Consider the following 24,740-nt stretch of genomic DNA (forward strand, 5'->3'; position numbering starts at 1 on the left):
TTCTCTTATTCCTGCTGTCAATAACTGGTGCTTCTACTACACTTTTCTCTTCCGCTCAATTTTCCATTACAGCGTGTTGATACAGCACTCATTGACTGTTAGGTCAGCAGTCTTTGCTAGACTGTAAGCCACAACATTTGTGTTGGGAAAAATATTTTGTGTAATATTTATATCAAAATAAACTAATAAAAATATATCTGTTTGTAATGAACATGTATCCAAGTTTCACTTTTTGACCTGAATCACTGAAATACACTTTTCACTGATATTGTAATAGAACCAAATATACCCCACAAATGATTTATTTTTTTATTTATTTTTTCCATTAGATTTTATTTATTTTGTGGTGTGCTCTTTTACTTCTACAGAGCATTCAAATTAAGGATAAGATGCAGGCCTATTAAAATTTTGAAGCATTTGTTTATGTATGTCTCTTAAGCCTGTTAAAAACAGAGAGCAAGCTATACTGAGTAGAGTAATTGCTCAATATGAATGCGAATGAACGGGCGGAGCTGCATTTGGTTCTCTCCATGAATCCCCTCCTCCATCTGAACGCGCTGGTACAGAGCAAGTCCTACCTAAACATCACAAAGTTCCCAACCACCGTTACGGACATTTTTAATACTTTTTAAGAGCTTGTCACGGCACTTTTTGTGGACTCTACAGACCTCTGGAAACGCGTATGTTGGAGCTGTTCCTTGCAGGCTGACGGGGATTTGGCTCTACTAAAGTGTAAATAAATATTCTTGTATTCCCTGTTAGATTATTTTTAAGTTGTGCGCTTAACTTAAAGATTTAAAATGTTTTCTTACAGGTTAAATTAAGGTGTTTCTCCCCTCGCCCCCTAGAGCTTATAGTACACGCTTGTGTCTTTAGTTTTGTTTCAGATTTCAACTTTTTTTTTTTTTTTCTGATGTTGGACGAGAGAGGGACTTCCACGGAGTTACATAATGTGCTAACTCCTCAAACACGGCTTGCATTCACACTTACTTTTGCATTTTCCACAGACAGAATACCGATATTATTTGGAGACTACGGGGAGCCATGCGGTGACTTTTTGCATTGTAGGAATGATGAGATTTAAATAGGGCTGCTACTGTGCTGGATTTCTTAAAACTGATCCGAGTGCTGGTGTGGGGAGAGGTTTGAACCCAGATGATCTGAACGGGGGTGGGCTATGAATGCGGTCTGCAGAGTGAGAGCAACATGTGGTCTGTCTGTCTGAGTAGACATTGCAAAGCATGGATTTGGTCTGTCACAGTCAAGTAAATGCATCAAGAAATACGCGTTTGGTGAGCTTCTAAGCCGTTCACACAAACTGAAATTGAACCAATTATTTTTATTTAGTCTCAGTTCAGTCAGGATAGGCTATCACAAGCTTCCACAAATCTCTAAAATCCACCTCACTGACTAAATACGTTTATTTTAGCTTAAACATCGTATTGGCTTGTCCTATGTAAATATGCAATGTGGAATAGAAGTACTCTGTCATGTCAAATTACTTATATATTTTACATAAAGTCTAAGTCCTCAGATATAAATGGTTTTATTCTAGAAACTGGTGCTCTGTATATGTCTCAGATAGCAGCATTGGACTACTGTATGGCTATTTTCTGATGGAAGACAGGAGAAGCTGACCCACACGCTGTCTTCAAGAAAAGTGCATCTTTTTAAAGAATGGCTGGGTGAGTTCTGACCTTTCAGATCCCAAAAGCAACAGTTCAGATCAGCTTCACTCAGTCTAACTTTAGCGAGTCCCAAAGTAGGTCAGTAGTGGGCAAAGTTGCAGACCACACTTCTGCAGGGAGCTCCAGTGTGAGTCTGCGGAAGCTTTCCAGGTTCAGTGAAATTCAGAGCTTCATATTTCATCTCTGATCCAGCGTGAGCTTGTTAAGACCAGCGTAAACTGGATGTTGTGTCACGGGCGTATGTTGTGCATTTGTTCTGTCGAGTCACTGCAATGTCAACAGATGGAAATTCTGAGAAAGAACTTCACTTTCAGTGAACCAAGACGTCCTCTGCCGTCTTTGTCTGTGTTGTACATGTACAAACTAAAATTATGCCAACTCACACTTATGCGTCGATGACGCTGTCTCCTCTCACAACAAATATGTATCCACTTTTCTCAGTGATAGTGCATTCAACAAGAGGTGTCTGTTTCTGCTATATCTGTTGGTGAAGTGAATTGTGGTAAAAGTCGAGCTTTTGTTTCCCAAAAATATATGATTATTTCTCTGAAAATCATCTCTGGGTTTTTAATCTAGCCAGACAAAGGAATCTTGTCTGTCCTTTTTTTTTTCTTTTGACTATAAAGCATTCTGTTGTATGTTTAAAACTTGGCAGTCAGCTAATTGAATGACCTGTGGGGTATTGGTATGTTTTTACTTAACAAAGATATTCCAAGAATAAACTGCATGGGTGCTGCTAAGATAAAACTCCGTCATTGTGGATACTCTCTGTTTGTGTGGGAAACATTTTGGTCTGAGTTGTTGAGTGTTGCTGGTCCTGCATTGCTCAATGGAGGTGGTGCAACTAATGACATTGTCTGTCCTCCCAGTCTTTCTGGCCTGAATGACTGATACGCATTGTTGAATACACAAATATGGTAAACTGAAAGGGAAATGGAAGAGCACACCTAGCCACCTCCATTTTAGGTCAGTTATTTTATCTCTTGAGCAAGACTGAAAGACGTGACCTTTAAAAGGAACACCAGAGCAGGACTCAGAGTTGAAACTGGGTATTTACATAGAGTGTAAAACAAAGATGTTTTTTAATCACTGAGATTAAATTACTGCTTTTGACCAGTTATGATTACCAAAATTATTCCAGTTTCATATATGACATAAAAATATTGACTCTTAATCATTTTTAAATTGAAATTCCATCTTTCAAAGTAGCAATGGACATGACTTTAGCCATGACATAGCAGTTTGCAGTGTGGAACTGTGCTAAATGCAGGGTGAATTTTAATTGGTTCCTAGGGATCACACCCCTTACTCTGATCAACTACTCCCTCCCCCTGAGGGGCATTGCTTCCACTTTTCTGACATCTGATTTATAGTTTTCAAAGTATTTTTTGATACATACAGTAGGTTCGGTGAATGCATCTGTGTGCGTGCTGGAGGACAAGAGACCATGCATCACAAAGCAAGATTGCAGTTGTCACAGTAATTCCTGCTGTTGGAAATTGTGATATTTATGAGTGGTCTCCGTAAACGTAAGCATGTTGTTGTTCAGATTGGGTGGGCATGGCATTTAAGCTTGTGTGTAAGAGTTATGTACTGCAACACTTGCAAAAAGAAATGAAACAGAAAATTTCTGCCAAATGTAGAAAAGTTGGTAGTGTGACTGCAACTTTTTGACCTTGCATGCTCGTGCTCAACTACGGGCTGCTTGGAATAGCAAAGCCATGTGATTCTTCCATATTCTATTTTAGAATCCTACCCATCTAAAGGTTTGCTCTTCTGACAGCAGTTGAAAGAAAAGTTAGCAAATATGCTTTCGAGTTCCACGCCTGTCATCATTAATTTAAAATCTTCCAAATAGATCGACATTTAAAGTGCAGCCGACACTGTTTTCTGGTAAGTTCAAAACTTTGCTTTCGATTTTTACAATAATCCATACCAAGTGATTATCTTTTACCATTTTTATTTGCCCCAGACACCAAAGATTGTTTTGATGGGTTATGATTCCCTCTATGTAAGAGATCATATTTTTGCCTTGTCATTTACACTGATGAAAACCTAAGCAACTGAGTAACTTGTGTACTCAAGTCTGCATGCGGTCACTTGGTTCATATAAGTTACTTTTACTTAGCTGTGTTTGTGCATATGGCTATGTACGCTGTCTCAGTACACACTTTACAAATCCCTTTGCTTTCCGCAGAAACATTTAAATGCAAGCTTTATTTCGTAAACATTCCAGGTTCACAATTATGCAGTGTAACTTGCTGGGCTAGAGTTTCTACACATATAGAGTATTATGACCAAATTTTGCAGATCAACCAGTCAACTGTTGCTGATTTTGAGACTGTGTAGGGATTTGTTTGCCTAAGGGAAGAGAACCTGCACCCTTTATAACTTACTAAACATTTCTCATGAGCATCCAGCCTGTTTTCCAGCTGGTTTAAGCACAATTTATTAACTGTAACACCATGTGAGCATCAATGATCTGTGAAACACATCTACAACCTGAAAGTACTAATGTTAATGACCTCTAAAATGGCTTTGTAATCATTGATTGGGTCTGATAGGGCAATATGATTATGGGTAAGCACAGCCTGAGGGGAGGGATGACCGTTTGACAAGGAAAAAGGTTAGTATCTGGAACTATTTTTTTTTCTGAGTTTTGTATACAGAGTACTTCCTCACCATGTGACTAACGATGGTGGAGTTGGTATCGAATTTACAGCATAGACCTTTGAAATTATAGAAGTTGTTTGTGGAAAATATTACCAATGGGAAGATGTTATTTTAAAGTTTTTGGCAACTGCCACAAACTTTAATCACGGCTTCATCATCAATCTATTGCCACAAACATGTTACAGTTTAAGTTATGACGTTTTTGTCTTCAGTGACTTATCAGCTTCTGTGAAGGGATATTTTGCCTGCTGAACATCTAATTTCCATTTCTTACAAAAATAATTTTCTAACACAAAACCTTAAAACCCCATTTTTCCATATGTGTTTTGAATGGCAAAGTTGGAAAATTGAACTTGAATGTTTCCAGGAAGGAAAGAGGAAAGGGTACATTGTGTGCATGGAAACCTTTCTGGGTTTATGTCATTATGTCAGAGTGTCCTCACAAGGTGCCATTATGTTGACATGAGTCACAGGGTCACAGCGTCACTGCATGTCACTCACTCTACTCCATTTTCACCGTGAGATGTACCAATCTCTTAACCAGACTGTTGGACCTTAACCTGCATTGCTTGACATTGTCCACATTGAACCAATATTCTTATTTGTTTCATTCTTTTACTTTAGTTTTAAAAGCAAGTATAGAATCTTATTATTAGGGTTGTTGGTCAATAGGTAACTTTTATGGATGTAGAGGTATGACATTTGGTCATGACATTTGGTCATGTAATGCAGATGTTTGTCTGTTGAACACTATGCTAAGGAGCATTCCCCTGTCCTTTGTGAGTTGTGTTTACATGACATTTCAGCAATATGTCCAATAACAAGGTTTTCCCACAGACATCACTCTGTTCCACTAACTGTTTCTTTGCTTTACAGCCACATGTAGTGGATTTACATTACGTAACCTCCCATGAAACCACCTTGTCCTCCCAACAGAGATTTGTAGACTTGTTTGTCAAATCTGTAATACTTCAGCAACTTCAGTCTACATTTACTGGCAGGATTTAGAGTGCACGTTCCACATATTCACTCAGATATACTCCAGTCAGAACATTGTCTTTTATCCTCTTTTCCCCCTTAGGGTGTGTGCAGCCTCCCCTTTCTCCCCCTGTGACCTCTGAAGTACTCTCCCCTCCTGAGGCCAGTCTGCAAACCATGGTGTTGGAGAAACTTCTTCGTTTTGGAAAACAGTTGCTAAGGGTGAAGGTGGTGAACTCGAATTCCGAGGACTCCCGTCTGTCTCGATGTCTCAACACCTTCGACCTGGTAGCCCTGGGTGTGGGAAGCACGTTGGGTGCTGGTGTTTACGTGCTTGCTGGTGCTGTTGCACGAGACAATTCAGGTAAATTAATCAGCCTTGTTGATGTAAAAGTTTTAACTTTCGGAGAACGTAGTTCCAGATTTTTGATTGTATCATATCTTTCCAGGTCCTGCTATCGTCCTGTCTTTCTTGATAGCTGCCTCAGCCTCTGTGTTGGCAGGTCTTTGCTATGCTGAGTTTGGAGCCCGTGTCCCGAAGACGGGCTCTGCTTATCTTTACTCGTATGTGACAGTCGGAGAACTCTGGGCTTTCATTACTGGATGGAACCTCATTCTCTCTTACATTATTGGTAAATCGGTATAACTTCTACAATGAGTGTCTTTTTAGGGTTAAGTCACAAGATATTTCAGGTCATTTCATGTTTGCTAAGAGAGAACAACTGATTTGAGAACGAAGACTGAACTTTCTGTGCTCCAGGTACCTCGAGTGTTGCCCGTGCATGGAGCGCCACCTTTGATGAGTTGGTAGGGAAACACATTGAGGAGTTCTGCAGAGAACACATGTCTATGAATGCACCAGGTGTGCTGGCAGAATACCCTGACATGTTTGCAGTTCTCATCATTTTTATTCTTACAGGTAGGAACATCTCCCTGTCTGCATCTTCTTTTGCCTCAACACTTACTGACTATGTTATTGTGTAGATCTTGATTTTGTGAGGCTGGACAACCATGTTGCTGTGTAAAGTTTCCATTGGATTAACATGGACATTTTGGTTTCATAATAACATAACATCACACTGCTGCTGCAGATTTGTCAGCTGCTCATCCAAGATGCAAATCCTTCCACCATAGAGTCCAGGGTACTCATTGAATTTTTTTAGAAACCACTTTGAGGTGAGATTTGAGATAATTTTGAGATTTACCAGACCAGATAATGTTTTTCAATCAGTCCAATTATGGGGAGCCTGTGTATATCATAGTCTCAGTTTCCTGTTTTCACTGACAGGGGTGGCCACTGGTTAGGTTTTCTGCTGCTGTAGTCCGTTTAAAGATTAAATGTGTTGCACTTTTAGTGATGATATCCAGCATTCTTTAGTTGTAACAAGTGCTTATTAGAGCAACTGTGTCCTTTCTTTCATCTCTAAACAATCTGGCTATTCAATCTGCCCTCAAGGCATTTTAGTCCACACAACTGCATTCTCTGAATTATGTCTAGATTATTCTGTGTAAGACTGCAAGGTGATAATTCCAGTAAATTAGTTGTTTTTGAAATGCTCAGGTCATTTTGATAACAATATCCATGCCACTTTCATAGCAACTTTAATCCCTTTTCTCTCCCTTTCTGATGTTCAGCCTCAACTTTAGCAAGTCATCTTCACCACTTCTAGTTGGCTACATGTATTGAGTTTTTGTCATTTGATTGGTTGACAAGCAAATTTCTATGTACTGTATATTGAAATTTCTCTATATATAATATGGCTTTCTAATTTGTTTCTCTGTTTAATTTTCTTTTTGTTTTCATTTGCAAGGTCTTTTGGCATTTGGAGTGAAGGAGTCAGCGATGGTGAATAAGGTGTTTACCTGTGTCAACGTTTTAGTCTTATTATTCATGGTGGTCTCTGGGCTGGTTAAAGGCACTTTGAAGAACTGGCAAGTCGATCCAGAGGAGATCCTACATGTTAATCATACGAATAGCTCAAGCCAAAAGTAAGAACATGACTCCAAACTTACCTTAATGTGCCCAAGATGTTTTAGAGATTTTTATCTTTAAAAATATGTATATTTTTGTGCTTTTTGTATGCAGTTTGACTGACATTCTGCCATCCAAGGAGAGAATAGGACAGGGTGGCTTTATGCCGTTTGGCTTCACAGGAGTACTTTCAGGAGCTGCTACGTGTTTCTATGCCTTTGTAGGCTTTGACTGCATCGCCACCACAGGTCAGTGATGGATGGAACACTTCAAAACTACTTTCTCCGCTTTTTGTGATCTTTCCTTTTCAAAATGTGTCAGAAAGTGTTTTCCAGCGAATATTTTAATAACAAATTACAGAGATCAGACAGAACATTATGATCACCCGTCTAATTGTGAGTAAATCCCACATTTGTTGCCAAAGGAGCCCCAGCCTGCAGTTGTGGAGCCCAGTAGACACCTGAAGCAGTGCTGTGGGATCTGGCACCAAGATGTTGGCAGCAGAAAATCAGTGGCATTTACTTCACCTTTCAGTGGTCATAATATTATACCATATCGGTTTACTTTAAAATTGTTTACTTTACATTGTGCTTTATTATCCTTTTAGAGATAGTGATTTAAGTAAAGTAATTAAAATGGTGTTTCTTGGAGAAATGATGCATAAGAAACACCCCCATGCCACCCAACAGAGTCTTTTCTTCAACTCATAACTTCAAAGTCTTTGCGTATTATCCTTAACATCTGCTCTGACATGTTGGTGAGAACTTTCTTTCGAATCAGAATATCTTTGCTCTCAATTAACTTTCTGCAATAGATCTGCTTCCATCTAAGCATTTCTCTTATCTCCATTTCACTCTGACTGGATTTCATTTATAGGCTGGAGTTGGGGTATATTGCATGAGGCAGAATCTGCAGTTGGAACACTATTAGTTGCTAGCATTACATAAGTGTAGCCAGGGAGAGGGAGAGAAGGTGCACTTTTCATGCATTTGGCCCACTTCTGTGCGTGGCAGGATGCCAAAGGCTGTGACGCAGAAAGGGGAGAGATTCAGCTTAAGAAGATGTTGTCCAGACTTTTTCTAAACTCCTCAAATTTACATATGTGAATAGATCTTTGTGTTTCTGCATTATGTTTGTGGATTGCTGTAATGGATCCAAGACTTCCATGTTGGAGTGAAAGGAAGGTTTACACTAGCTTACATGCTCTCTGACATATTAGTTCTTCTTTTCTTTTTTGGCTCACATGGAGAAAAGCCTTAAATTATTGCTGAAGTTTTACAGTTTTCTACATACGCTGGACTCATGCCAACACAAAAACATCTCGCCAACAGTGGCGCAACAGCTGTTGGAGGGGTTTCAGGCTCAACTACTCTGAGTTGCAAATTTGAGAATTATATTTCATTGATTTCTAAACATGCTGTTGTTTTTTTTTTTGTTTGTTTTTTTTTTTGCATAAAAATATATTGGTCTTGTTCAGAATGTTTGAAGGTGACATAAATGCATCATTTTACAAAATACAAATTTTGCCATTCCTAAGCCCTTTTTGTCTGGGCAAAACTCATTTCACTATGGTCAAGGTGAAGCTGCACAACATTCTACGCTAAAACATTTTATCCGATACTAAAACCCACTTTTAAACCAACAACATTAAGTCCGTTTTAATGTGTTCAAGTTGCCTTAGAATACTCTTTTCTGAAATTATCGTAAGTTTTTTTTTTTTTTTTTTTAAATTATACAATCTGTTTTTTGGTTTGCTTTTTGCATTTCCTAAACAATTTATTTTTCTCTATGCCAGTAATAGTGGCCAACACAGAGTTTGAAGATAAACTGAACTGTGTTTTTTATTTTTGCAAACTTCAGGCGAGGAGGTGAAGAACCCCCAAAGAGCCATTCCTATTGGGATTGTGTCCTCGCTGCTGATTTGTTTCGTTGCTTACTTTGGTGTTTCCGCTGCCCTCACCCTCATGATGCCATACTATCTTCTGGACAGCAACAGCCCTCTGCCTGTAGCTTTTAAATATGTAGGCTGGGGAGGAGCCAAATATGCTGTAGCTGTAGGCTCTCTTTGTGCTCTGTCTACCAGGTAAGAACTTCACACCGTATCAACTTTTCCATCCATACGTCTGTGGCATGTTTTCACTTGAGCCTTTTTGACATAGGCACTTTAGATCATTTTATGCAGATACTGTAGGTCCTAAAGTAAACATCTACAATCTAGGCTGGAGAGTTAACATGTCAATGTAAGATTGGATCTTTTAACGTCTCATTAATATAAAAACAACTCCTTCAACTGCTATTTTCAATTTTTTATAAAGAAAATAATGTTCACAGGATTACTGCATGCCTCATCTTGAATTTTTCTAAAGCAGATCTTGTAAACGTTTCTAGATCCAGTCTTGTCAGACAAAGTGCTGATAAGCCGTTGCGTAAAGAAGACAGTCTTTTGAACACCGTTGCTCACATGTGATAAAGGCTACAGAGAAACATGCAGACGTGCATGTGCAGGCATATATAAACACGCTTGTGTGCGCCTGCACGCTTCCTGTATGTGTGCTGTGGGTATATTTAGCTTTAAACGGAATTTGACTCCTTATCTAAAAATAAAAGCTCCACTGACCAATAATTTGTAGCATAAGTGTAAGTGTCTGAAATGTAACAAGGACTTATTAAGTAGCAGTTTTTCTTATGTTAAGCTCAATTGTTAATTATTTTTATATGGTTAGTGCGAATGACATGTAACATTTATATTCTTACAATGAAGTGTGCAGTATAATTTCACTCAAGGTAGCTTTTTCTTTTTTTTATTAAATAACTATGTATTTAACATTTTCCTGCATGTGTCTGCATTGATTCTCAGAACACAAGATATTACAGTGCTGTTCAAAAGTTTTGAGGAACCTCTGTTTTTTTTCTCTCTGTTTTGAAGAGTCAGGTGTTTTTGTAATATTTTAGGATGGTGTCAAGCAAGTCTTTGTAAATTTTGTCATTTTATTATTATTTATTCATTTTTCGGACAAAAGCTGATTTATTCTACCTTTTTGTCTATTGTTGCATCTCTAATCTATAAGCAACAATACATAAAAAAGTAACTAACACATAAGACAAATTGTAAGACTGACTAAAATAGACGCAGCTGATTTCTTAGTAAAGATAACTTTCTTTATGTACCATGCTCAGTTACTGCAGAATCTATATCAAATATATTGGAGATCAAAGGCAAATAACATGAAAGTCTGGCACTTTGGAAGCACAACATTAAAAAGTAAGAGGCCTCAGAACTTTTTGACAGTACTGTATGTACGTTGTTCCTTATTCTGCTACATTCACGCTGTTCTGTGTTCCTTCGATGTTTGAGCTGTTGTCTCTGTTCATGTATGTCTTATATCATTCTCTTGGATGTAAGTGAAGTGTGGATACTATATATCCTGGTCTCCCCCCCATGGCAGCCTGCTGGGCGCAATGTTTCCTATGCCTCGTGTTTTGTGGTCGATGGCTGATGATGGGCTGCTTTTCAAGTTCATGGCTGAGATCAGTCCCCGCACCAAAACCCCACTAACTGCAACCTTTGCCTCTGGCATAGGGGCAGGTGAGACACTAACATGCATGTTTCTAATTTTGCATCCTGTAGCCTCTTTCCATGCTTAAGGACTGAGTTGTGCTGGGCTTAATGTTCCAGACGGTCAGCTGGAGATGTTAACACCTGGCAGAAATCAGTTCCCTGATCATTGAAGGGTCTTGTTCACTGTTTTATAGCCAGTGTTCTATTTCCTTCTCTTGAAAGGTCTTGCTTAGTGGTGGAGCTTGATAGAAACAAAAAACAAATGCACAGGGAGGCATTGGAAGACGGGCTGGGAGGGCTGGGCAGATAAACCCCTACAGTACCTTGATGCTACACTAAAAAATACAAACCTTGAAATTTTAAGAAATAGTGTTTTTGCAAACCGTGAGCATTTCTGTGAAGCTTTGTTAAAAAAGTATGGCCTCCTTAAGGGCAAGCTTTTCTTACCTTGGGTGCTATTCAAGCAAGAACCGCCACTGGTGTAGCTTATTGTAGTCTAGCTGTGTTATTTCTCCCGTCAGTCCTATTATCAGTCTATCACAGATTATATTCCACTATCTTTCTGTTTTGAAACTTTGTTATATTTTGAACCTGCATCTTGTAAAAATAAATCCACCAAGCAAAGCTGCATGTGTCAAATACACAAATACAATTTGCAATGAAGAATAATAGCATGTGGAGCCTTGCATGATTACATGGCATCATTCAAAGAACTTTTGACAAACAGCATCATGTCCCCTTGCGCTACACTGACTCCAGCCTGAAAACGCTGTTGCGCATTTTTCTGCCTCACATTTCCAATCCATACATTGCAGGCTTTTTTTTTTTTTTTTTTTTTTCAAGCTAGCATTTTCTTTTCTTTCCCCATATTTCCCTCCACTTACCAACAACTATCTCCCAAATCTTATGTTTTCCTCACTCTACCCCAGTCTTTTGGGTTCCATGTTCCCCCTACCCCGTATCATCTTTGCCATGGCACGAGATGGCCTTCTCTTCTCCTTTTTGGCCCATATCAGCGAGAGGAAGGCGCCCATAAACTCTACCATTGCGGCTGGGGTCATGTCTGGTAAGAGGAGTAGGAAATGCAAACCAGGAAGAAAAGAGAGAGTCGGAGTCATGGAAACGGCAGCGGAACTATAGGGGAAACATGAACAGAGATCTAAAAGAGAGCAAAGATTAGATGATTAAGTTTACTGAGAGCAGTTAGCAATAGGCATCTAGGGATTCAAATGGCACCAAAGAAAGATCAGATTAAGGGTTTTATATGATTTAAGAAATAAAATACAGAAAAATTTAAAAGAAAAAAAAGTGACATTCACAGTGCAACATTTCAGTACATTACCACCATGATGCTCTTCTTCTAGAGTTCTATTTTGTTAGCCATATTGTCAGTGGATAAAAAAAAAAACTTCATACATGAATGAAAGACAATAAACATGTTATGTTTAAGGCTCTTACATGTCTCCCTGTCAGGTCTGATAATTTATTATTAATGAACTAAAGACATGATACACTGTAATAGTGTAACAGTAAGACCTTAACATAATAGATCTTAACATGATCATGAAAGTTCATGTAACCATTATCCTGTGCATTAACAGTTGAAACAGTTCCATGATAGATCGTATGTCAATAATTTCTGAGACATATACGCACACAAACTCTTCAGTCAGAATTAGATAATGAAAGAAATAACATAATGGATGTTTATTAGATTTGATGTCCATGAATGTTAAAACATTTGAGTACTTTTTCAATTTTGCTCTTTCAAAAATATTTATCTTCAAGCTTGCACCGTTCTTACAGGAGCCCTTTGTTGCTCTTTTTTTTTTTTTTTTTTTTTACACATTTTTAGCAATCATGGCGTTTCTGTTTGACCTGAAGGACCTGGTGGACCTCATGTCAATAGGAACGCTGTTGGCCTATACGTTAGTGGCCGCCTGTGTGCTGGTGCTAAGGTCAGTTTGGACTGTTTTATTCAAAAATTCTAGGTGGAACCCAAAGGAAAATTTACTTAGTTGATTCTTAATGGATCATAAACGTCTCTCTGGAACAAAACAGAACATGTGTAAAATTGGAGTTTTGATCTCTGTCTTCTATCTAGTCATGCAAGTCTTTTTTTCTTTTACTTTGTGCTACAAGAAGAAAAAAAATACTGATAGAGATGCAAAATTGTTCATTCTTAAAATTAAAAAAACACATACACGTTGGGGGTAATTTATGACATTAGTTACCAAATTAGTGGGATTTGGAGTAATTGTGTTTCAACATTTACTTCATTAACATTTGCACATTATAGAACCAAATCTGTGTAGTCAAATTTTTTAATTCTAAATTTAAATTTCCTGACTTCTATTTTTATAACTTTCATAATAGAAATGTTTTGTCCAAATCTAGTCTTATTTATGCATTTCTTCAACTTTGATTGGATTTTTAACCAATCAAAGTCTTGTGTTGTTCTCTGTGAAAATGTTCTGACACGAAACGTTTCACTCACTTTCCATATGTTTCCTAATGTGTAGTTGAGCTGTCATTTTAATTGACACTTCCTTTACAAAGGGTCACTGCTGCTTTACATTGTTACGATTGGAACAGCAGCAGTGAATATGTGGTATTTAGATTTTCTATTGATCTAATTGAGAAATGTGCTAATGTGTGCTTCTTTTTTTTTTTTTTTTCCAGATACCAGCCAGAGATCCACAGTCCAGCGTACCACATAGCCAATACCCATGATGAAGCAGACTGCAGTGATGGGATATGTGTGTCCAGTATGGGCATCCTTCCTGGTGTGGAGGAAAGATTCAGTTTCCAGACTCTTCTGTATCCGAACAACCCTGAGCCGTCCACACTGTCAGGCTTCATTGTTAAAATGTGTACCTCTGTCATAGGTATGTTATCGTGCAAGACAAAGCAGAAAAATAATTAGTCCTCAGAGCCCATTTGTCTTTTCATGACAAGAACAAAGGATCGATCTTGTTATTACTCAGTTATTTTAGGAAATTATGAATTATTTATGAAGTAGCTTCTTTGAGTTGTATCTATGGAATAGCCATTTTTTAGTCACATTTGACAGAAGAAAAAGTGAACAAACAGAACACATTGTGTTTCTTGGCTTTTATACCTTCTCAAGAGCCAGTTTCATATTTGAATTCATAGGATAAACAAGCAGAAGTCTTTATTTAAAATAAAGTCAGCTGATTTAATGTACATTAAATAAGTCCACAATTAAATTATGTTTGTCTGAATTTACAAACTCTCTGATATGTGCTTTTGCAGGAATGCTGATCCTGGCCTTCAGTATATTGGCTGTGCATGGAGGCCTCGCCTCATGGAACATGGTAGCCTTGAGTGTGATCTTCATGGTGTGTCTCGTTCTGATTTTCATAATCTGGAGGCAGCCTGAGAGTAAAACAAAACTCTCCTTCAAGGTTAGGCTTGAAGACCTTTTTAGTACTATGGCATGCTAATTAAATTTAACAGTTTAAATTTTGGCTATGATGGACAAAAAGTGTGCAAAACCTTAAAATAAAGTAATTGTTTATTTTAGTTGTAAATAAATTTAAATAAATATATATATTTCTATATATTAGGGGGGTCAAAGAAGTATATCAATTTATCTCCTTTTAGAGAATTGTCACCAAGCTTCCAAAATCTATTTGTTTTAAAGGTTTTTGAATAAATACGCACATTTTCCAGGGCGTTCGTGTGTGGTAATGCAGTCCTATTTCCCAGGTTCCCCTGGTGCCTTTCATTCCAGTCATGAGCATGTTTGTCAATGTCTACCTGATGATGCAACTGGACAGAGGAACATGGGTCAGATTTTCCATCTGGATGGCTATAGGTACTCGTACATCTTTCGTTATTATGCATCATTTTTATGTTGAACATTAGAAAAGTATTTTCTTTGCAAAGCTGATTGGAACTTTGTTTGCACAATGTAATGTGATATCACAATTACAGGTAGGTACTGTTAGAAGGCTTTTCTTTAACATTGCCTTAATAAAAAATATCTACCAAGAAGGATTGCAAAACTCAAACTAGGAAGACTTGATCACGTGTCATTTACATGAAAACATACTACAGCCTAGTTAAGACTTGAACAGATTTTTCATCACGAGAGCGTATGATACAAGCCATATTTTGTCTTTTTCCTTCTTTGCAGGTTTATTCATCTACTTCTGTTATGGCATTCGTCACAGCTCAGAGGCGGCCTCCGCTCACCTGTCTCTGGTAACAGAGATGAATGGTTTTAATCATGATCATGAATTGGAAACCATGTCAATAGAGAAAGAAGCTTTTCTCAATGGCGGCCTCGATGTCAGGGAAGAACACAACGGGGAGTTATAGAAGGGACTATAACACACAGCTCCATGTCCACCTGCCCTGACACCAGGCTGTCATCGTAGAAGGGTTTTTGCCTGTCCTCTTCTTCACCTCTCCTTTTGGGGGGAAAGCTATGCTGCAAAAATGTAAACTGACACCCCCATCTAGGTCCTGCTCACATTACAGCCAAGTGGTGATGAATCCCTTGCAGAAAATCAAACTGAAACACTCAGTGGAGTCAGTATTTCTGCATGGCCTCGTGGTTCAGCTGTTCATTACTGCCTGACTGTCTGTGGAAGAAGGGCTTTCATTAGAGACATCAGTGTTTAATGGAAGTTGAGAGGTGGAGTACGGCCATGTTAAGTTCCTCTACATGTTGAGAGTTGGGGTGTTAATAGGTTGAATTACTAGCAGTCAGACGGTGGAGTGGTTGATGTTGTGCTGCCAGAATATTTTCATAAAAATAGATTGATTTTTTTTTTTTACATCTATTAAAACATAATGTCTACATAAATTTGAAGAAGATACAACCATCTCAGTACTTTATGAAATGTGTTACCACAGTGTGCTTTGTTTGAAACTGGTCAGTGGATCTTTAGTGATGTAGCCTTCGGGAGAAACAATGATTTAAAGTAGTCAGCAGCATTATTTACTTACCTAAATAATGTTCATAGGAACATAGTAAAAAAAAATTGATTTTGAGATGTTATTTCAGTAGAAAAGGGACATTTTTATAACGGTTATTTCAAGTTGACCAGCCATTGTCCTCTCTTTTCTCCTGAAATATATTGAAAAGAGTTCATATTTTTCCTCTACACTTATATTACTAGTCGTCCTCATGACAGCATAAATTTGTCACCACATTTTTCATGTTGTCTGGGTAAATTACAAAATTATGTCTTTGAATTTTTAACAAAAATTTGCTTAGGAGATGGGTCAATCATTCTATACAAGAGTGTTTATGTACAAAACTTTGGTTTTAATGGGAAGACTATACTAACCACAAATTGAGAACTTCCGTCTCTATGATCTTGTACCTTGATTGATTAAGCATATTCATTTACATGCTTCAGTTATGTTACCCCAAACCTTTAAAACTTTTAATTATGTTACACTGATCCCTCAGTCTGTTAGTCGTGTGCGTTTTGACTTTTGTCCTGTTCATATTAACTTATGCAACTCGTTAGGGGATTGGTCCTCTGATTTCTTCTGCTTGTTGAATGTCATTGAATGTGTTTGGGAGAAAGGGGGAAAAAATAGTCCCATTCAAGTATAGACATATTTTTTGCAATAAATCTTTTTTGACAATAATTTCAAAGACTCTTCGCTCTATACCTTTTCTTAAGTTTCACCAAACTCTGAGCAAAGGTACAACTATTACAGGTTTTAGATGAACTTCATAGACTTCCACATTCCCTGCCATTAAGGCCAATTCTTACAATTTAACTCTGAAACAAAATTGCATTTACTTCACATTGGAAACAATTGCTAATCAATTGAAGTGCAACAATTTAAACTGGTGCAACGTATTCCAAAGCAATGTAGCAGCAGCATCTCTATAGTTTATAAAATTAAAAATTGATTAACAATACGCTTTGTATGGGTGATGTTATGGTTTTAATTTATGCATTGGATCACACAATGTTATAGCATTGGATTTTAGACTATAAAATGTTTCTATGTATTGTTTGAGTTGTCTCTTCTGTGCATCTTATCAAAAATGTATTAGCAAGTAGAAAATATGAAATTAAACAGCGATGACTATCAAAAAAGCCGAGAAAATTCAATCGTCCAAAAACACTCAACATCCTTCTCTCCACTTAACTCCATCACAAAGGTTCAGGGTCATTTTCCTCGATAAATTTTACCCATGCAATCTGTTGCCACCCTGGTAACGGGATAAAACTGGAAAAGTTTCCTGCGTACACCAATACTTGGATATCAGTATGTAGGTTAGGTCCTTTAAACCGCTGAGAAGTGTTCTGGCCTAAAAACTTGTAGGAACTCTTTTGAATTTGAATTGCTATTGTTTTCAATAACAAATTGCTATGTTATTGACTTTTATGTGGGCATAAATCAAAATTCAAACTTCACATTCACTTGATGTAATATGATTGTAAGATGAAGTCAGAAAAGGTACTGGTATAATTTTTACACCGTTGGCGGCTGCACCCTGGCATTTACAGCATTTGTTAATTAACTTTTGTCTCAAACATTTTCTGGGTTTTACTTGTATGCCTTTGCTAAATGTCTCTGCCATTCGCACACATGCGTATTACTGTGTTACAACCCACTTTCAAAACCTTTGCTATTTGCTTTTTTTTTCTGTTCAAGTTTTTGATAAAGTGCAATAAAATATGCAGGAAATAAAGACAGAGAAATTTGTTACTGTGACGTAATTGGCACACTTGAACAATTATTTCCCAAGACTTTCATTAAAATAAATGTCACGTACTTTGTCAATTAATACAGTTTTGGATAATTCATTGAAACATTGGTGTGCAGCTTCGGTCGTCAAGAGCTGGTGTCCTGCCAGTTTTACAGGAGTTTTTGCTCCAATACAACTAATTCAAACTACCTTCTCAACATGTCAAAGTTCTGCAGAGACCTAATGATCCGGTTCGGGTGTGAAGAACGAGTGGAAAAAAGACTAAAACATGCAGGATATCAGCCCTTTTATACAGACTTTTGACACCGCTGCTTTAAAACAAGATGGCAGTCAATAATTAGATGTGTATAATCAAAACTGTGTACATAAGATGTGTATATTTCTAGTATTAAGTTATTTATTAATACATTTTTTTTTTTTAGAAAAAGAGCAGTTGCATAACGTGTGGATTCTACAGCTTCTATGTTCTCTTAAACTGATTTTATTCCTGTAATAAGCATATCTCTGCAAATAAAACCTTGCATCCTTGCTATAAACAAAAAAGTTGCCGTCATTTGTCTTTTTTCTTTCATCAGCATAATTACTCAAGAGTCACAAATGCCCCAAACTACAGCCGCTCCTGTTAGGCACAACTTTTGACTGGAAGTGAGACACCTCACTGTTGCTTCGAAGGTCATTTGAACACAGCGATGTTTCAAAATGTGTTATCCATGCAAGAAAGGGAGTATGTGACGTGACAGTGAGCAGTTCTTGCTCATTTCATCCTTATTTTACAGAAGGGTTTTTTTTCTTTAATGTGGTTTGGTGTGGCTGTAGCTCAGTTTACTGCACAGAATTGCAGCTTTCTTATCATTTTATCTTACTGTCATTTTAAAGCAGTTTTTTGTAAAGATGGGACAAACAGTAAGAAGCAGGCTAACTCCTGGCTCACACATACATGGATCCTTTCCAGCTACAAATATGGTATCTCTACAGCTCCAACTGTCAAAGCGAATGAAGGAATCTTGTGCATGGTTCACTTTCTCACTTGATTTTTTATTTATTTTTGTCAAATACTAATATATTTTGTGCATAATTTATAGGTCAGAACATTCAATTTTGGTCTTCCTGACTAAATCACCTGGTCATGCTCACCAATTCCTTAACATCACATGTGGGGAAACTTTGATTTGGACATCTACTAAATTTCTTACAATATTCTTCTTTTTTATTATTATTTTTGCCATTGTTTTATTAACATCAGATTTGTTGAGTGCAGAACTAATAGCTGATCTTAAGACAGATTCTCCCACCTGACCTATGAATTTAACATCTGCTTAATTTAGAATCTGTGTGACAGCAAAAATGCAAATATTAAATTTTTAATACAATTTAAATGTGCGATACATACAAACCCATGAATTTAAATGGGTTTGAATGCATTTCAAGGCACAGTAATTTCATCTCATTCAGAGCACCGAGGGATATTCCAGTAAAGATCCAGCAGAGGGCGGAAGTGAATAAAGAAAATGAAACGAGAGCATGTGCGTGTAAACGCACCTGCTGTGGGCTGCAGCATCAGCACCACTCCTCCTCCAGATCCCTCCCTTCTTCTCCTCCTCCTTTTCCTCCTGTCTGCACCATACCTCTCTCCTCCTGCACCGTTCATGTCATCCTAAACCTGAGCGAGAGCAGAGGAAGCAGCAGAGCCACGCGGCTTTGTTTCCAATAGCAGCTCCTGTGTTTTCCACCAGCCTCCTCCGTGAATCAGCACCAGAAAACCCTGCAAGTAAGTGGCGACACAGAAAACATCCGACGCATGTCTTTTTTTTTTTTTTTTTTTTTTTTTGCAGCGTTGATCCAGAGGCCAGTTGCGGGTTTAAGATGTGTCGCACATGTATTTGCTTGCTTTATTTTTCTTCTTCTTCTTCTTCTTCTAGCCGAACCGATTCGTTCGCAGCTAAATGTTAATGTCATTGCTTTATTTGTTTAAAAAAGAAAGGAGAAAAAACATTTAGCACGTTTGTGTAAAGGAGACTGCTCTTTAATGAGGGTTAAATAATACAGGCGGGATTGGAGGAAAAAGTGAGGTCATGCAGGTTGATGAGATGGATGGAGCAGGTGAGATATCTGTGAGTGTGTGTTGCTAATGATCTTGTATAAATTACAGGCTTGACTTGTAGACTAGAGCTATTACCCTCTGTATAGTGAGGTAATAGCCACTTGCATTAAATTTGCATGGATTTCAGCAGGAGTGTTACGTGCTGATAAGTTGTTCATGAAAAATACAGATTCTATTAATTATTACCTTATTCTTGTGTGTAGGCTCAGGAAAAACATCCTGATATTTGCATGGTTTTGGGTTATGACTCAATGACAGGATTATTTAATTACCTTCTTAATTTACAGTTGTGGTTGCTCCAATCTCATTTGTCTGGATAGAGTGCGATGACTTCCAGGTTCGACCCTGGGTATAAGTGAATTTTGCAACCATTGCTTGTTGGGGGGCCCAGTGAAATTGGGTTCAACTGTATGACAAAATACATTAATCTGCAGATGATCTGATTCAGGACCTTTGGTGTTCTGAATTGATTCTCAAAATCTGCAAATATTCATAATCAAAAATTAAATAGAAAAGCGCTGACACTCTCAAGAATGTGTCAGTTATACTGCTGGAGTTTTTGCTCATACCTTTATTTGCAATATTATCTGTAAGTCTGATGATTGCATCATGAATCTCAGAACAATTCTTGAATGCCTTTATGTGCGCTGTGACTGTATTAATGGGAAAAAAAAGTCACCCATTAACATAATAGTTTTCTGTCTTAATCAAATAAAGCCAACAACATTTGATTTTTATCAACATTTATTTGCAAGTAGTACAGTTGGTGTGCATATCGAAGAGCAATCTTTCCCAATATTTTCTGCATTACAACTTTTCTTATCATGTGTCAAACTCTTCTAAGGCAACCTTCACACTGCAAGCCTTAATGCTCAATTCAGATTTTTCTTTTTTGTGAAATCTGAAACATTTTTGCATGGTTGTTCACATTTCCAAATATATTCGACTTGCATGTGATGTTCTGTGTGAACTGCAAACAACCTAAAAGTGTGCAGCATGCACACTAGAAGAAGCAGTAACGTCACATGTAGACTGTGCTGAATGTTTGCGGAAGTAAACATGTCTGCTAATAGTGGACAATATCTTAAAATTTTAAAGTTGTTGCCCAACTGGAGCCAGCACGTTAACAACTTAATCCACATTTTTCTTCCTGCTTCCGTGTGACCTGGCCACATAGACACACAGGTCACAGTTTGAAAAGATCAGATATGTATCAGATTTAGAACCACATAGCCAAGTGGGTTGCATTTGTAAAAAATTGGATTTATGCTGTTCTGACTCTCATTAACAGATCAGATACAGGTCGCACAAGGGCAAAAAAAAAAAAAAAAGTATTTGGGTCACTTCAGGCTGCAGCGTGAACATGGCCTGACAGGCAGCTCAAATTGTTCAAGTCCTTTATGTTGTAAAGTAAAAGATGTGTTTTCTCCCAGTTTATATTGATTTAAATGTTTGCAGAAACCCATATATTTTTGTCAATTCAACATTACAATACCTCTAAAAAAAGATAATGCTGAGCATCAGAGTGCTCACTCTGTAGCAACAGCAGACTGCACTGATATTGTTTTTCTGTAACAAGTTCTGCCCCTATATTTAAAATTAATCTAATCTCCCAAATCTGACAGTAAACATCTCTTTAGTGTATCAATACTGGATCGGATTGACCCCCCATCTCTATCCTAAACCTATTTGGAAATTAAACCTTCACTATTTGGAAATTACTGAAATGTAAAGCTCTCTGGGCCAGGAAAACATTTTCTGTGCATATTATGCTGGAGAATGTACAAAACAAAGAAAGCAAAGAAAGCAAGGGCAGTACAAATGGGAGATCGGTTGAGCTGTTCCGGGTGAATGGTTTAAATGAAGGTGAGCCAAACTCTGCCCAGGGCCTCATACAACCTTGATCCAGCTCTGTTGGGAGGGCATTAATTAAGACCTCACCTTCCTGTCTGATACCTTTATCTTTGTGCCAGGAAAAATCCCAGCCATGGTTGTTGGGTTTTCCTGACACTTTTGCAAAACTGTTTTTAGTCTCTCCATTGTGTTGCTTGAAGGCCCTGAGTACCTGAGGTGTGAATTGAAGCATCAAACAAAGGTTAAGTGAATATGTTCTTTCGCACCTTAATAGTTGATTTGTTTCTGATATTAATGTTGTCGTTGAGATTGTGGAGAGCAATTTGAGACCAACTTCACCCCAGTTTTTGTATTGGCATCTTTAGGATTTTGCCTGGTGGTACTGGTTAAACTAAGAACCTTTTACTAAAATGTGTCTAAGTGCACTTCATAGTGTCTATTGATTCCAGTACCACAAGCTTTCCACATTTATGGATCATCCAGTTCATTTTGTTAAACCTCAGCAAACCCTTCCTGTCATGTTAACGCGCAGGCTGACACAACGCTGCCCGCGAGTGACCTTTCAACTGTCTGCTGTCGTTGCCTTTCTGGATGCTGACGTTTGCATGATTGATACAATATGTCTGACCTCAGCTATATCTCAGCTGCGATCAATTCAGTAAGAACACAGCGCGCACTGCTGCGAACGTGTGTGTGTGTCTGTGAGTGTGTGTTTTACAGAAGCCATCTGTTTCAGATATGATATGCACGCATGTGTGTGTGTGTTTCTGCGGGTAAGAACGCTTGTCGAAAAGCCCAGGAGTGTTGCACACTAGTGCAACCTTCCAGGATATTCTAAAGGGCAAACAAGGAGAAGGAGGATGGGAAACAGTTCAGTTGTGAAAAGTGAGAAGAGACACAGAAATTGTGTCAGTGTGACTTAGTGCATGCTATAAAGTTTACTTGAATTAAATATGCACCAATCAATCTTTTTTTTTTTGACCAATACTGATTTTGACATAATCTGTTTCTTTTGTTGTTGTTGTTGCCAAAGGTTTACAGCACAAAAAGAGAACAAACAAACAAAAAGAGGGGAAAAGATTAATTATATACAGTAAAACTAACTGCATAACCTCCTTATCTTAAAAGAGAATCTTCTAGCTGTCCAAGATTGCATACATAAAGTGCTTTTTTTCATAAATAACAACAGTAATACCAAGTAATCCCACTGGCTTTGAACTTGTTGAATATTTGCTGTCTCTGAACACGCCAAACGCACGTGAAGAGAAAAAACCCCCAACAACTCTGAGCTCTGAAAGATTAATTGGTGCACCTCTAGTTACTGTAGTTACGTTTTGAATAGAAGAATCTTAACAATTTAGGAAAACATAGAGAGACTCCAGTTAGTTTGACAACTGTATTGTTGCAGCCACCTCCTAGCCCACTTTTGTCAGTATGTATATAAATCTCATCAGCGTGTTATGTATGCATGTGAGCAAGCACACACGCACTCAAATCCGCGTTTTCAGATTCACGCTGCTTTTGTCTGGAAGGTGGCAATGAGCCCGCCATGGCTCCTCCCCTGCAGTCATGGCCAAGACAAGAGGGGTGAGAGGGGGGAGAGACACGCCTCCTCGCATACGCACATGCACGTCCCTATGCCGTGGAGAGTCAGCGTGAAAGCCATTGTTTCACTTGTGTGCAACCTTTTACAGAATGTCAGCAGTCAGTTCAAGGGCACAGAGTCAGCTCATTTGGGTAACAAGAGCAAGTAAGCTGGAGCCTTTACTTGAACAATTCCTTTTATGTGCAGAGCTCCTTGAAAGCCCGTTTCACAAATCAGCAAGATGACAGAAATCCACATGATCAATATTTAAAGAGCCCTCTTCATATTCTGCATCTATCCACTTCTGGTTTTCAGCCTTGTCCGTGTTGCTAAAAATAAAACTGTTCGCCAGAACAGTCGTGCATGTGAGATGTCGCCCCCAACCCCAAAGGAGTTCATGGCTCTGTTAAGCACTTTTCCCCCCAGAATGAAAACAGTCACTTCTTTTCTTAATATATTCTTTCCCTCTGTCCTTCCTGAACCCTCATTTTGCCTTTTTTTTATTACTCACCTCTTACCATCTTCCCTCCCCCACACATCAAGGGTTTGGACATTACAACACATTTCACATTTACACATAGGCAGTGCTATCTAGAATCCTCTCACTAGTTCCCATCAATCATACTTCCTCTGTGCTTCATCATACAGTCTGTATTTTCTTAAAATAAACAAAGGTGACTCAGCCTCTTGCCCTTCTGGCTCTGAATGTCTGCAGCCTCCTCAGAGTCCAACGAAGAATGCATCTCTTCATTTGTACTCTTCACAGCTTGAATATAAGGCACTTTTTTTTCCCTCTCTTTGTCCCATACAGTTTCAGGCATGCAAGAGTTAACATTTCTCACTCTGCGACAGGCATTAGGGTAGAGGGTGGAGGGGCTTTGTTAATAATAATGCAGAGTTACCAGCTACCGGTGTGGACAGGCAGCCTCGTTTCACGCCTCCTTCAAGCTGCCACCAGTGCGATGGATGTTAGTCTGTGTTTTGACTGCTCTCTCACAATCTCCTTTTTCGCCGTTTTATGACAAATGGGGCGAATCTGCTCGTTTGCACCGGCGTCTGTCGCTTGACCAATATCAGTTTGTCCCATCTTAATAACTTAAACCCCAATTTAATTTTCTCTACTCTTTTGGCTCTGTCTGTATTTCATCACTTTGCAAGGTGCGCAGCACAGCAAAATAAGACGGTGAAGGGAAAAAACCCTGCCTTATGAAGTGAAAATTGATTCCTGGTGATTGCCAAAGGCAAGAATGAAAAAAATATGAAGTACATAGCACAAGCATTGCCTGTTTGCCATAAACCTGTACTTGCGAGTGACAGCTTTTTTTTTTTTCCATCAAAAATCTGGCTACACGGATGAGTGTGTAGGAGTATTCTCATGCTTTGAACTTTCACACATTTTTACACATTCAGCCATGACCATAAAGGAATTTATTAGCAAAAAGACTTTCACTTTTCACTTTAAAAGTAGTATAAATATAGTTGTTTTTTTTTTTTTGGGGGGGGGTGTTCTACTTTGGGTTACATACAAGTTCAGAAAAATACATTGAATACATAGCAAAATGAGGGAAAGTTGCATTGTAGCTACAGACTGAGCAATGTGTGGTTGTATAATGGAGTT

The 24,740-nt window shown here is 38.2% G+C and overlaps 1 protein-coding gene across 7 annotated transcripts; it reads left to right on the forward strand.

The window, feature by feature from the left end:
• The first annotated feature begins 356 nt into the window (after positions 1–356).
• On the forward strand, positions 357–18,125 carry slc7a1a (solute carrier family 7 member 1a). Of its 7 annotated transcripts, none has more exons than XM_088012689.1 (13): positions 368–732; positions 5,443–5,703; positions 5,789–5,971; positions 6,100–6,258; positions 7,151–7,328; positions 7,426–7,559; positions 9,172–9,394; positions 11,800–11,936; positions 12,726–12,828; positions 13,553–13,758; positions 14,147–14,298; positions 14,603–14,711; positions 15,033–18,125. In XM_088012689.1, the coding sequence occupies exons 2-13, from the start codon at positions 5,517–5,519 to the stop codon at positions 15,215–15,217; spliced, it is 1,956 nt and encodes a 651-aa protein (XP_087868815.1). In that variant the 5' UTR covers positions 368–732; positions 5,443–5,516; the 3' UTR covers positions 15,218–18,125. The 7 variants fall into 7 exon arrangements, with proteins under 7 accessions (XP_087868817.1, XP_087868815.1, XP_087868814.1 ...); XM_088012688.1 differs by lacking the exon at positions 11,800–11,936 and adding an exon at positions 10,758–10,897 and having other exon boundaries at positions 373–732; XM_088012692.1 differs by lacking the exons at positions 368–732; positions 11,800–11,936 and adding exons at positions 1,592–1,685; positions 10,758–10,897.
• The last annotated feature ends 6,615 nt before the right edge of the window (positions 18,126–24,740 follow it).

This window comes from Poecilia mexicana, unplaced genomic scaffold, assembly GCF_051168715.1.
Source record: "Poecilia mexicana isolate PSO_F unplaced genomic scaffold, ASM5116871v1 scaffold_14, whole genome shotgun sequence".
NCBI classification, from domain to species: domain Eukaryota; kingdom Metazoa; phylum Chordata; class Actinopteri; order Cyprinodontiformes; family Poeciliidae; genus Poecilia; species Poecilia mexicana.